Source organism: Aristolochia californica, unplaced genomic scaffold, assembly GCF_029961685.1.
Source record: "Aristolochia californica isolate CCGP_79_NKW_82.1479 unplaced genomic scaffold, dmAriCali1.0.hap1 SCAF_12, whole genome shotgun sequence".
Lineage (NCBI taxonomy): Eukaryota > Viridiplantae > Streptophyta > Magnoliopsida > Piperales > Aristolochiaceae > Aristolochia > Aristolochia californica.
The window spans coordinates 26,277,570-26,294,296 of NW_027181793.1; the positions used below are offsets into that span (position 1 = coordinate 26,277,570).

Consider the following 16,727-nt stretch of genomic DNA (forward strand, 5'->3'; position numbering starts at 1 on the left):
GAGTCCCTAAAATATCCTTAAACAAGCTTTTGTGAGTCGTTTAACCGTGGATTGAATACAAAAGGTAAATAATCCGACGTTGATATTGGAGATATTTACAATCGTACCAACTGCTGACAACAATAATGGGTAAAATTTTCATAGAAAATCCCATAATTGCCACTGCAGCGAGACACGGCCGAAAGCACATCGGCTTTCCCGGAAACAGTTGTTTTCCTTTCTTTCCGTCCGTCCCCAAGAGATATTATAAATAGAAAAATTCAAAAAGTTGACGATGTTACCCCTCTTTTATGTATTTTTTTCTAATGCCCTTTTTATTTTAGCGTAATAAAATAAATTAAAATTCTTAAAAAAGATTAAAAGGAAAAATAATGAGATTAAAAGCATATTAGGAATCTGTTAAAGTTTGGTTAATTAGAGTAGTATAGATATTTGGTAATACTCCTTTGGTAGGGGGGGAGGGCCCACTCCCGAGTTGATCTCCAAGGAATAGAACAAGCGGAAACTTTTTTTTTTTTTTTTTTTTCATCTTGAAAATGGAGTGGGGCCCGATGGAATGGGAACTTTGAACTTTTTCTCTATTAAAGTGAATTCCTTCGTTCCCATCTGATCATTCCCCTCTAATGACTCTTTTTTTAAAAAAATTAACACTAAAATTAAAGAAGTGAAAATGACATTATTATTATTATCTGTAACTCTTAATTAAAACCAAAAGGCCTGCTTTAATCCGACTTTATGCTCTGGATTAAGAATTAAGAGAGAGAGAGAGAGCATTTCATGTTTACTTACCCGCGGTACGGTCGAGCCTCTGATGGATGAGCTGTGCGTACGGCGCAATCGAGCAGCGGCCTGCTCCTCTTGGCCCCACCATGAGTTTCTTCCACGTGCCTTTGTGGTCGAATAAGATGATGCGATTGACAGGTTGGTGCTGCCTCATCGACCCTTCATCCCTCACTCTCTCTCTCTCTCTCTCTCCTTCTTTTTCTTTTTCTTTTTATAGGAATTACAAAGACGATTTTCCCTTTTTTTTACTTTCCACGGAGGTGGACCCACTTGCTGCTGTCAAGTTGACCGGTTTGACACCACAGTGGTCGATGCCACGGTGACAAGTTGATCCAACTTGCCGCATGTACAATTATTGGTCTTTTTTTTTTTTTTTTTTACATTTACTCGGTCAATTATATAGCTAAAAGCCTAAAAGTAATTTCTTTTTATTGAAGAGGGAGGGATTAAATGGTTGGTGGGTGGAGCAGCATTGCAATTCATTTCAAATGATTATAAAAAATAAAAAATAAAATAAATAAAATTGGTGGGTCCCACTTCGTTGGTGTTTCCACTTACTCTTGTGCTCATCCTTTCCTCTTAAAGCGGCCCTGCCCGGCCCGGGAAGGCATCTACTCCCTCTCTCCCCCTCTTTCCATAAACAAAATCGGTTTGGCCCTCGGCGCGTGATGGGCCCCGCCTGTCGCCCACCCAGGTGACATTTAGCCCAAATCGGGCCCAGCGCCATGGACAACCGACACCTCACCACCCTACCTTTCATCTTTTCCTCGAGTCATTCTAGTCAACAAAACAACCCTTCCCCTTGATAAATGACGTTTTACTTCTAAATATGGTTGCGCTCCGTTATTTGTTATCTGCTTTTCCGCAACCAGGTATGAAATAACACTCGCGAGGTGACATTACCGAATTAGGAGTCAAGGCTCTCAGCTCCATAGGCTAATGTGATCGTGACCGTTGGATTGCCTGATTTACATTGGGTATTCTGGGTATTTCTCCGTGCCATCTGGTTTGAGAGAGAGAGAGAGGTGGAAGCACCATCACGAGCACTTTGGTACTTATGCCATGGTTTTTGGATGGATGCAGGGGTAAGTAATTGATTAAAAGCGAGAATCATCACACTTAAAAAATTCTCACTCACCTTCAGTCAATGGAGCACTCAGTGGAGGGGAGCTCTACTGAGTGCAGTGTTGGATACAACAGTGACGGATTATCGAATCTCTTCGCGTGCCCGGCACCGAGGGTCCACAACCAACTATCATAGGTGACTGCGTTCAAATTCGTTCCAACCAGATCTTCTTCCCTCTATTCCACCTCCTCGGTCTCCTTCCTTTTCCAGATGCTAGTTTTTTTTACCGGTTGGGCTTTTGGATGCCCCCGCCGGCTTTCTCTAATTCGGGTGGTTAGAGTGTTCGATCCAAAAATAGGGTCGACATCTTCTCGTGAACGACAGTTTGGGTGAAGCTAAATGAGACGGGTCTGCGCGAGGAAACGTGCGCCGTTCGCGGTTTGAGGTGGATGCACTGCGATAAAGCTGAACCAGGAGTTCTGTCATGGAGCTTTCGGCAAAACTCACCATGGGCTGGACAGAATAGAGCGTTATAACTATAGAACGTTGTGCCGGTATATGTCTCGATCAGAATTTCTGGCTGCCTGCATCGGAGGCCTTGGCCTTGAAAAAGAGAAACATTCTCTCGGAAGCCATTACTGCACGGATGACTGCACAGCTACTATTATCGATGACTAGTCTAGGTTTTTTCAATCTGCATAACTTTTTTGTTTTAGATTTTTTAAAGAAAATCCGGACCATAATCAGAAAGCCGTAGGAGTCGACTTTCAGCATTGAGTGCTCCCATCTCTGAAATGCCCCACTTTGCAGTTGCGCCAATAAATTATAAATATATTGACTCACCGTTGCTGGGTAGATCTTGCAAAGCCTTTCCTTCCACTGAAAACGATCCTCGCCTGCACCAGCACCTGCACCCAATTATTGTTAGCACAGGGCAAGGAGGTTGGGACCAATAATGCGTTTGAATCGGAAATCACTAAAAGACTGCTGGGGCGAACTAAATTCTGCTTGCGCATATAAAGAAAAACCCAAGCAAAAGAACAAGCAATGCCGTTATCACATGGCTTTTTCTTTCACAGACAGGTGTTAAGCGGACCACTTTCTTGCTTTGGTGTCTCTCTCGGTAAAATTAGTCTTGCTACCTGGTGGATGTACTGCAAAGCATTTGACAGGAAAGTATCAATCTCTTCCAATGATGTGAAGATTTGAAAACTATCTGGAAACAGAGCCAGTGCTGGCTTTCAATGGCGTTCACTATCAAAACAGGAGAATAGAATTTTAAGGATATGATGAGCTGGTGTTTTTTATGTCAACTTCACGTCCAGGGTCATTCACTGTGCCGCTTCCTGCTTTAGGTGGTATAACTGCAATCGACAACTTTACAACAACAACCACGCATGCACCTGTAGAGACTCGAAAAGCTAATTGTGATTCTGAAGAACTGTTGCTAAATAAGGGTTAATATTACATGATGGGAGCAAAGACTCCCAAATGTTATTGAAAAAAGTTCTACTTGGGATCTCAAAAATTCATTGAGCAAACAGAATACCACGAGAAAAAGGGGGGATGATTTCACCTCCACTTCTCTCGCAGTTCCTTTTTCTCCGATAATACCCATGTTACAAAAATTGCAGCTACGAGTGCAACAATGGTGATCAAAAGCAAAGCATAACTGAAGTCTTCTGTTAGGGAATCATAATTACGAGATGGTGCAACCCTGGTGAAAAAGAGATCCACTCCATACGAGAAAACCAAGCTGGTTGACTCTAGAGTTGCAGGAACTGTAAGTATGCCACGTAAACCTTCCACTTTAAGCGAATGTGTGACATATGACTGCAACATAGATAAATGCAACAAGACTGAGAATTAATAGAAACCACAGATTGATAACAAGACCTTAATAAACATTGAAAAACCTATCAGCTAGCATCTGTACACCCAAGCAGCATGTGGGTATTGCTAGCATGTCTGTTTATCAGTTCTTCTTTAGTATGGCTAGGGGCATCTTATGCAGCATGACAACCGAGTTGCTACAACTGGAGGCGTTCAGGATGTTTTCAGATTCTTGATAGTATTAGGGGAAAATGAATGCACAACTGAAAGTAAACATCCATCCTTACAATCAGAAATGAGGCAAGGTTTCATGAAAAAATAATTAAGAGGCAACATGTTTTAAATCAAACTAACAGCAATGAACTATTAGATATTTTTTATTTAGCTACAAATCTCATTTACTAAAAGCAGTTAATTTTGTATGAGTTACATATTTACACAAACGTGCAACACAATCAACAGCACAGCTGATCAAAAAACAAATTGCAAGTTTCTCATTCATGGATCCAATTATTTAAGGCTCACTTTCTCAAACTCAAAAAACCAAATGAGTTGCCTTCAACTAACAACTCTGAGAGAAGATCGCAAAGCTAAGTTACAGATTTATGGCCTTCCCATTGAGTGATAAATACCAAACAAACCTCAAAATATTACAAAACAATCAAATCTCCCCATGCTTCGCATTACTAAAGAGTACATTTTAACCTGTCAAAATGCACTCAAAATGAACCACACAGGGGCATGCCCACAAGCTGGGAATTCCTACTCACATGGGCTTTAGATCCGATATCCATGGGCTAGGATTGAAGAACACAGAATCAAGATAATAAAAAAAACTAACACTATAATGGTGTGATGTTAACACAAGACAAATTCACTACATGGATAGGCATGTAATGATCACAAATTGATGCATAACAACAAGTATTTAATGCACCAAAGTTTTTATTTGTGTTCTTATCATCATGAAGTCCACTTCAAGGATGGTTTCCAATAAATTAAAAAGGAACTCACCAGTAGAAATATAAGATTGCAATTGCTTGATTGTATTGAAAACCTTTCCACCTATTTGCTTTTGTATTCTCAAATTATTCTTATTACACCATGAAATTGATAGAACCCTCTTTGGAAAATTCTTATATTTTCAGCCAAGTGCAAGGAAAAATTGAGAGAGGCAGATTAAGAGGGCTGAAGGAAGAGATAAGAGAAACTGAGAGGAGAAGAGAAGAAAAGAGAAAAGGGGAGAAGAGAAGAGGTAGAGCACAAGTAGAGAGTGGGAAGAGAAGCAAAACGAAATAAAGACTTAGGCAGGCCTGGCCCTAGCTAAGCTTTTTCTATTTATAACTTCGCAATTAATCAAATAGGAAACTCTAACTAAGACTCACACCCTAAACATGACTTTCTAACTTAAGACTCCTTTTTTTAATTAACTTTTGGACTTCTGACAAGAGAATGCCCAAAACACCCCTAGAGGCTGTCCCCCACCCACCCACCACCCACACCTTCTTTCTTGGTGCCCAAGGCATTCCAAAACCTTCTAAATTTAACTCTCCTAGCTCCCCCTTGCATGGCCCATGTGAGTTTAGTTCTAATGACCAAACACAAATATGAATTCTATCAGAAATGCGTCCAAACTATAAACACCTTATCTCAGAGGTAACCTGGAACTATCAGGCCCTAGTCCTAGCAACAGATTGCTGCCATAAGATGAATCTCCAGAATTTCATGTCTAGGCCAAGCCTTTTTTTAATACGGTCAAGCCGAAAATTTATCAATGATAAGAAAAGGGAAAAGTTCAATAAAGCTCCTATGGAACTGGTACTCGCGTGTCATGATGTGGAAGAACAGATAACCTCATTGCCAGCCTCAAGTGTGCATTTATTGTACAACAATGCACTATAGCTAATATGGAAAAAAGAAAAGGGCAATTCACCTGAGGAATTATAGGTAACGAATCCGTCAATGGTATAACTCCCTCCTCTTTCTCAGACTGCGTGGGATTAGGAGAACGGCGGGGATCTAGATATCTCTTATCCAAAGCTAAGACCTGCAGCATGAGTCATTTATATTATTGACAAGTGCTGATGAAGTGAATATCAATGTAATGGTAACAGAGTAGTAAGTTAATACAGCACCAGTAGCCATAGTAATCACAGTAAAAGCTGAAGCAATGGTAATGTCTATCTGACCTGATCTCCAATGGTACCAATTAGAAGCTGCTTGGAAGTAATTCCCTTGGCTGTTGAAGTCACTGCCATAGTTCTCACAGAATGTGAGAAAAAGTATGTCTGGGACTTCACCACCACTTCTGGCCGTGAATACAATGAGACTGGGGAAGTTAGATTGTGTTTCCCAAGTACAAGCTTCCAGACATCTTTGTTATCCTGATTCATTGGAAAGAAGACTAAGATCAACATAATACTATAAGGAATTTTTTATGAAAACGATAAATATAAAGTACATTAAAAAGTATTTACTGCTCGTGACTGATCGTAGATCTCAATAACAGACATCTGGTATCTGTGTGCTTGGAGATTGAAGTAGTGGTAGACAACCCAATTCTCACTGCAGACCTTAAGAAGGAAAAAGTAACAAGAGATCAGTTTCTCTACCCTCTTTTGTATTATCTGCGGCAGATCAAACATGCTGAGTTCAGCTAAAGGAATGATAGTTAACTCAATTCTGTTTTATCCAACTCCATTAATTGAAGCAATTACGTTGAAAGTATCAGCAAAGTCAAGTATCTGTAGACAAGATTTCTATTCTTGACTAGTTAATTTCTGATTTTATTCACCCAACCATTTAATTAGACAACACCTATTTCTTTTTATTTACTATAATTTATCTACTTTTAACTATAAAAAGCATAAAATACTAGAACTATGAATTTATAAAAATATTTGCTAATGTTGGTTATTTGATTTCAAAAAGTCAAAGTAGATCGAGTATATGGTTCTCATCAAAATGAATTCAAATTTAGATCTAACCTTCAAATGACTGATATCAGAAGTTGAATTTTAGGCTTCAGCTAAACTAATATTCGGCCAAGTTATCAATAAATTTTGCTTTAGATACAGATGTTTTAGACCTCAGAACCATCCCCATAAAGGATAAAAAAATCATCCATTTCAGCTCTTATCTGCACTTACATTTTGAAGTTGAGGTCAACGTCAAAGGTGTTATTTGCAGAAGAGACTAATGATAATGGAAAAAATTTCTTCATTCTTTTAGGAGGCGTGTAAATTTCTTTTGCCTTCCCCAGGAGAAGAACCGCCTTCTAATGACATTAACGGGCCCAAAAATAATACACCATGGAGAAGGTCCTGTAATGCATTTAACTGTTCTTTGTGCCATATTGTTGCCGTTCTTCTTCTTCCTTCGTCCTATCCCTACTTCTTTTCACTTATGTATAAAATTCAACTAAATGAAGCAGAAAACAACAATATTATGACTTACAGCATGGATGGGACCCTGTGTACCAGGATGGGTAACACGATGCAATATACGACCTGTGACAGTATCAATGAGATATATAACTATTGAAGCTTCCTCGGGAGTGATAGAGCCAATGTCACCAGCAGCTTTAGGAGAAACCGTCGCAACAAAAAGCATACTTTTTGATATATACTTATACAACACATCTTGATCTGCAATTATTTTTGCCTGAGTGTGAACCACCTACGAAACGGAAAAGGTATCAGAAAATATAAAGCAACACTCAAAGCAACAGTAAAAGCAGATAGACAGGAAGCAACCTCATTTGATTTCCTACTAGCAATTGTTGCAATCTTCTCAGTTTCTGCAGGAAATACAATAGACCACAGCTCTCTTGTCTCAAAGCAGTAATCATCAATCACTTCAGACATGCAGTTACCCCTAAGTGTATGGCCCCTTATAACTCCTCTTTCAGAATCAACTGAATACCAGTATATGTTTGCTTGTTCCTTCAGAAAAGCACTTAAAGAATCACGACTACTTGGATATAAATGAGCACGCTTCTCATAATCTATTAGAAGATGAAGCCTCTGTTCAGTAGAATCAGTAAATGGTAGAGGAAACACTTGCACAATGGAATGAGTAAGTTTCACAGAGTGAAGCTCCTTCCCAGTATAAGAATCAATGACAGAAAGAACACCTAGTGCCTCAGAACCGCGACCACACCTACCCACTACAAGAACACTAGGGTTCTCGTCCATTGCATGGTGATGTGGTACCCGCCACTGGTAAATATTCAGTGCGCTTGGAGTTTTGCAAGTTTTGGACTTACAAAGGGAAGGTACTAAGAAGGACCACACTACTCGTCCATCTCCGGTATGGAGCGCCAAAACCTTTCCTGCTTTGGTCAGAACAATTAGAAGCTTCCTGAAGCCATTGTGATCCCGTGTCATCTTATTCTTTTCAGAGTTCTTTGACCTCATTCCTTGGATAATAGCTACATCTTCAGGGCTGGCAAGCATTAGAGTCCCTTTAAGTTTCAGCATATGCCCTTTGAGCCATTCAAAGAGATTATGCTCCACCTTAGCAACAGAGACTCCCTCCTTTTCCACAGGTAATTGTGATGTTGTCATATCCACCACAGAGGCAAGTCCATCTTCTCTACTCCACACTATTTCACCCTGTTGTACTAATAGTAAAGAGTGATCTTCCATAACAATAAGGGCCCTGAACCCATGAGACCTGTCAGTTCGAATATAATTGTTTATGAAAACCTTCTCTATCACCCCTTTTTTATTGTCCATCTTAAGAAATTCATCGAGTAAATCACTCCCGAGGTCATCAGCAAGCTTCACTTTGAGATGAATCCCACTTCCTTCATGTTGCAGAATTCCAAAAGCTTCTTGGCCCTCTGCAATCAAGAGGCCATCACTAACAGCAGCAGGATAACTGATTTTCTCAACCATTTCTAGTGCCTTCCAATTTTTGACCTTGAAAAGTATAACAAAGGAAGAGGCCTTTATGGCAAACATGCTACTCAACTTTAATGGCAGGAGGGTTGCACGCTCAGAAATGTCAGAAACAAGATCAGAGACATGGAATTGATGAAAATTAATCCCCCCACCTTGTAGGTCTATTAATACTAAAGTTGACCTCGTAGCGTCCATTGCAACAAGAGTATCACTAGCCACGAGAGATACATGGCCAAAAAAGCCAGCATGATATGTTGCACTGTAGTGATTCACAAGATCTCCATTTTTAGGGTTTATTTGGAAAATATGCACTTGAGAGGAACCAACAACTCCTACAGCATATATTACATCACCTTCAACAGGTTGGAAAACTTGCATAATTTCCAAGCTGCAAGAAGTGCAGTAAATGGGAATTAACATAAAGATCAAGGCCAGAGAAACTTTCAGGAAATTCAATGTACTATATCAAACCTTTCTGTGGAAAAGTCTTTCCTCCAAAGGACATCACCATCTATGCTTGAAACTGCATGGAGACAACCTCTACCTAAAACAAGGATTGTATTTTGCCTTTCCTGTTTGATGTTTGCCTACATGGAAAAACTTGAATAAGTTTAAAATAGTTTGACAGCACAGAATGGTTCCATTATAGTGACAACCAAAGCAACATATGCAAAACCTTGGGAGGAATTGTTATCTACTAACCGGCACAAAGAACACTGACTTCGAGAGAGTTGACCCTTGGAGTAAGGACTCCCACACCATCTGCCCATCGGGAAGATTCCATGCTCTTAAAACAGTACCATTTGAAGAAAGGGTAACAACATCTGGAGGATAATAAAAGTGGCCATAGAATAATAAACTGAAAAAAATGAGTTCCTAAAAAAGCTGAATTATCCAAGTTACCAAACTATTCGGTACCTAGTATAAAGCAATTCATTGGTTTAAAAGACAGAGGCGGTCTACCCCACAACTCTCAATAACCATTACAAATGCAGAAAAATATACAAAGTACAAAAGTTGTTAAGGAATAGTCCCACATAGATTAGTGAGTACAAAGATCTTTAGTTTATTAATTGAGAAAGAGGTTTCATAAGTTGGCTAGTCATTTTGGGATAGGCCTTGGACCCAACTTTACATGGTATCAGAGCAGGAACTCATAATAGGTAGGCCTACACCTAAACTATCTACTTGTACAGCCACAAAAAAGGGCTTACACCTAAACTATCCACTTATAGAGCCACAAAAGAGGGTCTACACCTAAAATTATCCACTTGTAGAGCCACCAAAGAGGGCGTACACCTAAATTATCCACTTGTAAAGCGACAAAAGAGGACCTACACATGAGGGGGAGTGTTAAGGAATAGTCCCACATAGATTAGTGAGTACAAAGATCTTAAGTTTATTAGTTGGGAAAAAGGTTTCCTAAGTTGGCTAGTCATTTTGGGATGGGCCTTGGACCCAACTTTACAAAAGTAATTAAGGATCACACTGAAATTCAATAGTCAATATATGGTTGATTTTCCCTGATTACTTCATCAAACTATACTTTCCTGAATTTCCAATAACATGGATACAACTTCGATTCATGCAGGAGTAGCAACTTATAGGCTCCTATGAATAGGTAAAGCAGCTGTAAATTTTGTTTTCTCATGATTAAACCTTCCAGGATCATCCTCTCTATCTATCTAAATAAAGAAAGAAACAAATGAGTGGCAAATTTACAAAGCTATCATCATATTCTAAAGGAAACACATTTTGCATCTATTTTCTAAAATAGCTTAAACAAAATTCAGAAATTAGAATGCAACATGGAATGTAAATTTGATTGTGTACAAGTAAGATGGCAATTACATTTCTCAAGTGCAATATCAATTTGGTCCACAGTATCGTTGTCCCCTAGGATATGTCTCCAAACTGTAGCAAGGAACAAATCAAGAAATTTATTAGCAAGACAATAGCAGGCATTTGAAACTTGAGATTCAGGACACTCAAAACCACTCTCTTGTGAGAAGTTATCTACCACCACTCAGAAAGTGTCCTATCACTCAGATCAAAAGGCCCAAGAAAACGTACAAATTTCCCCCCTGCGAAGATCAAGAGAAGCAACAACATTTTCTTCAGTGGAAACTATGACACGCTTCCTCCCAGTTTTCTGAGTATGAAATACAGCATGCTTTACCTTCCCTATGTATTGCTGATGCCTGCAAGAAAAAACCAGCTACACATTAAACTCAAAATCCAAATCTGTCTGCTTCTTCAATAAAACACTCTTCAAATAATTACTTAAAATATGTTCTTCATATAGGAAACTTGCTTCCCCAGAAACACATGTTGGAAACCAACTCAAAATTTTGCTAGATTTTTCTGGATACGTTTTAGAGACTACAGGACTTATGGAATGGCTATGGAGAAACATGCTCATGACATTTTGGTAGTGTACATAAACTTTTATAAGAAAAGTAAAATATAACGTAACAAAAAGAATTAAAAGTTATTCCTTCAATTAGTGAATGAAGCCAGACCGATTACAATTAGAATTCCTACAAGTGAAAACCATGCTTTATACTTGTCCAAATAATTTATTTTAAGTATTTTCTAGCAATTATTTTCTATTTTTTCTTAATGGTTTTTTTGTCCACTTCCTAAAATTTCACAAATCTTTCTTAGAAGCTCCTTGTCTGCTTCCTGATTTTATGTTTCCTATGCTTTTCTTTCTTTATTCACTTCCTGCTTCCCTTTGCCATTCAAACACGGATCTTCAACAGTTGGAAGTGAAAATCCAATTGTACAGGGAATGTTTTTTCTTTTCCATAAGTACAATCTTCCAACAAAATTTTCAAATGTTTGAACCATGAGGTAGCTTGAGATTTACTAGGTTAACTTGACATTTATGACAGAGTTAAGATTGTGACTCCACAAGCTTAGGTTATTTTGAGAGTGGATACCGGTATTTTGGTTGAAGTGGAAATAGTTGAAAATTTGAGAAGCAGTTTACTAGTATTTTGATTCACTGGTTTTGAGGATCATTTTCATACAAACAAGACAAGATAAAATAGAAAAATAAAATGTCATTTCTCATCATTCCTCCATAAGAAATAATAAAATAAACTAAATTAAAAAAAAACAGAGTAAGTCCAGCTCTCTCTCACAATTGGGTGGCAAGGGAAACCATGTGGAGCAAGAAACTGATCTTTCGAGTTTCAGTTAAATCATCTTCATTGAATTACTTTATTGCTTATAAAAGTCCATTAAAACCTATTAATTTCAGACACAACGAATTACATTAGAGCAAAGGATCAACATAGATACTGCAGCACTCGTAGAAGAATACTTGCCCACCACTAATATCCATCAAGTCGTATGTTCATAACGTACTAAAGGAAAGAAGATTACAGCTCAAGAAACCCCAATCTAAAAATTTCACTAGTTTTTGAATGAAAGATAGCTACCTGATCCTTTGATTTGTAGAACTAACCTAACCAAACAATGCCCAAAATATTCTTTGATTGTTTTACTCTTGTATTAAAAATTAAAATATCTCATGCCCTAAGCCAAGCTTTGGGCTCAGCTAACAATTGATCAAACTGAGTCTTTAGTCCCTCACTTTTTGTCATTTCCAGTCTTAAATTATCATATCACAGTAGAAATAGAAAGGAGGATACTTCACTGAATCAGAAATGATTATCGGATGTTAAACTTTCCTTCTCCTTCAATGAAATTCTGAGCAAGGCATAGATTGAATCTTGTCTAGCAATAGATGAGAGTGCTTTGCAAGAATTGTAATACATTAATTAACTTCCTTACTTCACTGAATCAAAAATCATTCTCGGGTGTTAAACTTTGCTTCTCCTTCAATGAAATTCTGAGCAAGGCATGGATTGAATCTTGTCTAGTAACAGATGAGAGTGCTTTGCAAGAATTATAATACATTAATTAACTGTCTTAATTGTTTAAAAGAATATATATATATATATATATATATATATAAACGTTATTCTTAGTATGCATGAATCATTTCATATTTGCCTTTGCAACCATTTATCACTCAGGGAATTTGAAATTTCTAAATGCTTTGATGAACTCTAAATGGCATATATTATCAGTTAGGTTTGATGAACTCTAAGTGGCATATATTATCAGTTTGGAGTGATTGACATTGATGAGATTCATCTTGCAGTAGAATAGTTCCAATTGAGGAAGCTCCAAGGCCAGATGGAGTTCCCAATTTCTTTTTTCTTCTTCCAGAAGTCTTAATCTGGGGGAATCATTGATTGCAATTTTTATTTTGAATATTGAAGGTTGAGACTTGAACCCAAGACCTCTCACTAGAAGCCCCCTCATGTGGTTGTTAAGCCAAAGGTCCATTCCACCTTGTCGGTGAAGATATCCTTAAGGCAATCAAAACTTCTTTGTTTTAGGGAGTTTGCTTAAAGATCTAAAATCCACAGTCATTTCTTAAACCCCGGCAGACTTAAAGACTTCAGACCAATTAGTCTATGTAACTCCTTTTCTTGAAATGGAACTTCATACAATTAAAAAAAACTAAAAAAATCTCCAATATATGTAAAAATCTAGAAAAAAAATCCTGAACCTACGACCAGATAATCGAGAGGCAACCTTAAGTGGTCGAGGAAGGGCAATTATAAGCCATGAGCTAAATCATTCAACCAAGAGTAGAGAAGCAGGGAGAGGAAAACTACAAGCAGTGAGAAAATACCTTTCCTTGAAGTATCCTTTTTTTATAACGATTAGATAATATGTGAGAGAAAGATACAAGTAGGCCCCACTAGGGGAATACAAAGAGGAGACCAAAAACAACAAAAAAGGGTCAAGACAAGCTGTTTTCGTATCTCAAGAGAAAGGGAGTCTAAAGCAACAAGATGTTGTCAGAAAACCCCTGCACAAGCAACAAAGTGGTTGGCATCTCTTGAGACATGATGCCAAGAGACGTTCATGGAGGCTGAAAGATCATCAACCTCATTGAGATAAGCGTGGAACCTCCAAGGGGTGAAGATCACCAAGAGACCAAGCTGATGACCATAATAGAGTCACCCTCCGCCACCAGCTGACTTTGGGAAAAGAATTTCTAAAGAACTATAGACCTAGAAAAAGGTATCTCTGACCAACTTCAGTTGAATCTGAGTGCCAAAAAGGGGGCAGAGTAAGCCAAAAGTATCAACCCCACAAAGTTGTGAATGATCCCACCACTGCCCATAGGACCAGGTTTCCCCTTATAGCTACTTTCAAAATTGAGCTTCATCACTTGATGTCAAGAGGCTCCACCCGGGGGACTCGACAGCTATTCAAGCAACAGAGACAGCCAAAGTCCTCCATTGTCTCTAAGCACGACACTTAGGAGGTGAATCGACATGGAAATATTGTAACCCAAAAGAGAGTGTATGTAGTGTCAAAGTCCTAGGCAAAAGTATTTTCCAGGAGGTCACCCATCCTAGAATTACTCTTGCCCAGGCTCGCTTAACTACAAAGTTCTGAGTCAAATACCTAACCAATACAACCCGAAAAGACTAGCCATTTAAAGTGCGGAAAGCCAAGTACCTAACTCAGATCACAAACTCTAACAAGAGTGGACGGAACCACTCTGACACCCACCCCACCCATTCTGGAGTTGCTTCTCACGGGATACGAACGCGGGCCGTGGCGTGCCTAGCTCTGATACCATGTTAAAGTCCTAGGCAAGAGTACTTCCCAGGAGGTCACCCATCCTAGAATTACTCTTGCCCAAGCTCACTTAACTTTAGAGTTCTGAGTCAGATACCTAGCCAATACAACCCGAAAAGACTAGCCATTTAAGGTGCGGAAAGCCAAGTACCTAACTTAGATCACAAACTCTAACAAGAGTGGACGGAACCACTCTGACATGTAGTTGAGATTCAATCTGGAGATGTTTTGGCTTATATTCAAACTAATGTAATTTCCTTTACAGATGGACAAATATTCTTATCTGCCAATCTATTCAATGCCAGAATCCACCCTGCTATTAATGTGGGTATTTCCATATCCAGAGTGGGATATGCGGCTCAACTTAAAGCCATGAAATAAGTAGCAGGAAAATCCAAATTGGAGTATATCAGAGTGTCCAAAAATAGTTGTAAGTTGTTGTGCCTTACACTTATTTACATGATATGCTTCTTAATCGTCTTCTGTTACATGCCGGAATTGGAATGTCCAACAGCTCTTGAACTATGAGTACGAACATGGTTTTGGCTTCATCGATGAGATTTTTTTGCAGGTAAGTGGAATATTTGAGTGGTACTTGTGTCTTACATCAGTCAGCCATAGTCCTCTATAATGACTTATTCCCGTGTTTGCCATTCTGTTTGGGTTAAACTGAGTTTTCTGTAAGTTTTCACAAGGCGACACTCACAATGAACCATGAAGCAGCAAAAAGGAAAGAGAAAAACCGCTCCTTATGAGAGATTGACGATGACAGAACGCTGAATTGCATCATAAGAACTAACGAAGAACATAAACAACAAACTTCCTAATGCATCGTCACAAATTCTCAAGCCCTCGGTAGTGACCATATAAAAAACATAGGAATAAAGTAAAAAAACAATGAATTGAAGTCCCAAATCATGAAGTAAGGGGAATACGAAGTTCGCTATCAACCCACTCGCAATGGAAACAAAGACAACATTTAGTGCTAGCGCTAAAAGAAACTAAAAAATAAAAAAATCCATAATTCCGCTTGAGATTAGAGTGGAAAAAAACGTATAACAAAATCAAAGCAAGACGAGAAGGTCAGAGCAACTCACCAATCCATTAGCCCAACTTGATCTTCGTACAAGGCCATAGCATGGCTTAAGAACATTAGAATGAAGAGAAGAGGTAGGGAAACCCTCTTCGCGGTCGCCATCTCGGGTCACTCCGCTGCAGCAGCGAGATGAGAGAAGTGGGCGCCAGAGATCTGTAAAACGAAAATTTATATATGTAAAAAAGCGAACTTCGGGAAATAAGACCAAACGAGCTGTGGAAGCCGGCTTGACGGGTCAGTCTCCAGCTGGGTCTACATGCCAATTGCGGGGACTAATATGCGGCCCATAAAGCCTATGGGCCTGTTAGTACACTCAAAAGGAAAGTGAAAGTGAAAATGATTTCATTCTCATTTACCCAAAAAACGTTAGTATGAGTGTTCTCACACAATGAAAGTGAAAATGAATGAACTAGTTCATTCACTTTTACTTGCTTTGTAAAACGAGTAAAAGTGAATTCAACCTTAAACCCAGTTCATTCACTTTTATTCTCTCGTTGAATGCTCTGTGCATCCCCCTTTCTCTCAACATTCCCTCTTCGTCCTCTCTCTCAAAACCTTTCTGCTTCCCAACCCTCATCTCTCTCTCTCTCTTTGACGACTAGCCATGTTGCCTCCTCTCATCGTCTTAGCTCCTCTTTTTTTTCCCCCTCTCAACGTCGTCTCTACTCTTCTCTTTCTTCCCCCTCTCGCCGTATGAACACTCTTCCCTCTATAAGCCCTTTTACTTTTATTTCTTATAATTAATTAAACTAATAATTTTATTTTACTTAGTAGTTATATTATTATTTTATATTACACTAAAATCTATCTTATGTTATTAATAAAAAAAAATTATTTATTATATTCATTACCGTTAATACTATATTAATTTACTAATTTAAGAGTGATAACTAAGATATTGTTAAATGAAGAATTTTATCAAGTATATAGACATTATTAAAAAATATATTTTTTGTTTGAGTATTCTATATTTTTAGAATTAATTAAATTAGTAATTTAATTTTAACTCGTAATTATTGTATTAATTTAGACTAAACTATATTATATCTTAATTTATTAATAGAATAACTAACTTAATTATTTATTATGCTAATACAATTTAATATTATTTTAGATTACTAATTTAAAAGTGATAATTAAGATATTGTCAAACTAAGAATTTGATCAAGTATCTAAACACTATTAAAGTAAATATATTTTGTTTATTATGTATTCTATAATTAATTAAATTAATAATTTATTTTTAACTCGTAGTTATCATATTAATTTAGACTAAACTACAATCTATCTTAGTTTATTAATAAAATATCCTTCTTAATTAATTATTATGTTAATATATTTTAATATTATATTAAATTTTAGA

At 37.9% G+C, this 16,727-nt stretch overlaps 1 protein-coding gene across 1 annotated transcript; it reads right to left on the bottom strand.

Annotated features, from left to right (window-relative positions):
* Positions 1-3,291: 3,291 nt before the first annotated feature.
* LOC137946264 (uncharacterized) lies at positions 3,292-15,511 on the bottom strand. Its single transcript, XM_068792488.1, has 11 exons — positions 15,366-15,511; positions 10,663-10,790; positions 10,441-10,503; positions 9,292-9,413; positions 9,061-9,176; positions 7,438-8,977; positions 7,139-7,360; positions 6,160-6,255; positions 5,872-6,066; positions 5,616-5,729; positions 3,292-3,682 (listed from the first exon to the last, which is right to left on the bottom strand). Exons 1-11 carry the CDS (start codon positions 15,464-15,466, stop codon positions 3,422-3,424), a joined length of 2,958 nt encoding a protein of 985 aa, XP_068648589.1. The 5' UTR covers positions 15,467-15,511; the 3' UTR covers positions 3,292-3,421.
* Positions 15,512-16,727: the final 1,216 nt, after the last annotated feature.

Coding starts and splice junctions, on each gene's coding strand:
- LOC137946264 (XM_068792488.1), bottom strand. CDS start 15,466: ATGGCGACCGCGAAGAGGGTTTCCCTACCTCTTCTCTTCATTCTAATG. Junction 8,978..9,060: donor AAAGACTTTTCCACAGAAAG/GTTTGATATAGT, acceptor CACTTCTTGCAG/CTTGGAAATTATGCAAGTTT. Junction 3,683..5,615: donor CGTTACCTATAATTCCTCAG/GTGAATTGCCCT, acceptor TCTATGTTGCAG/TCATATGTCACACATTCGCT.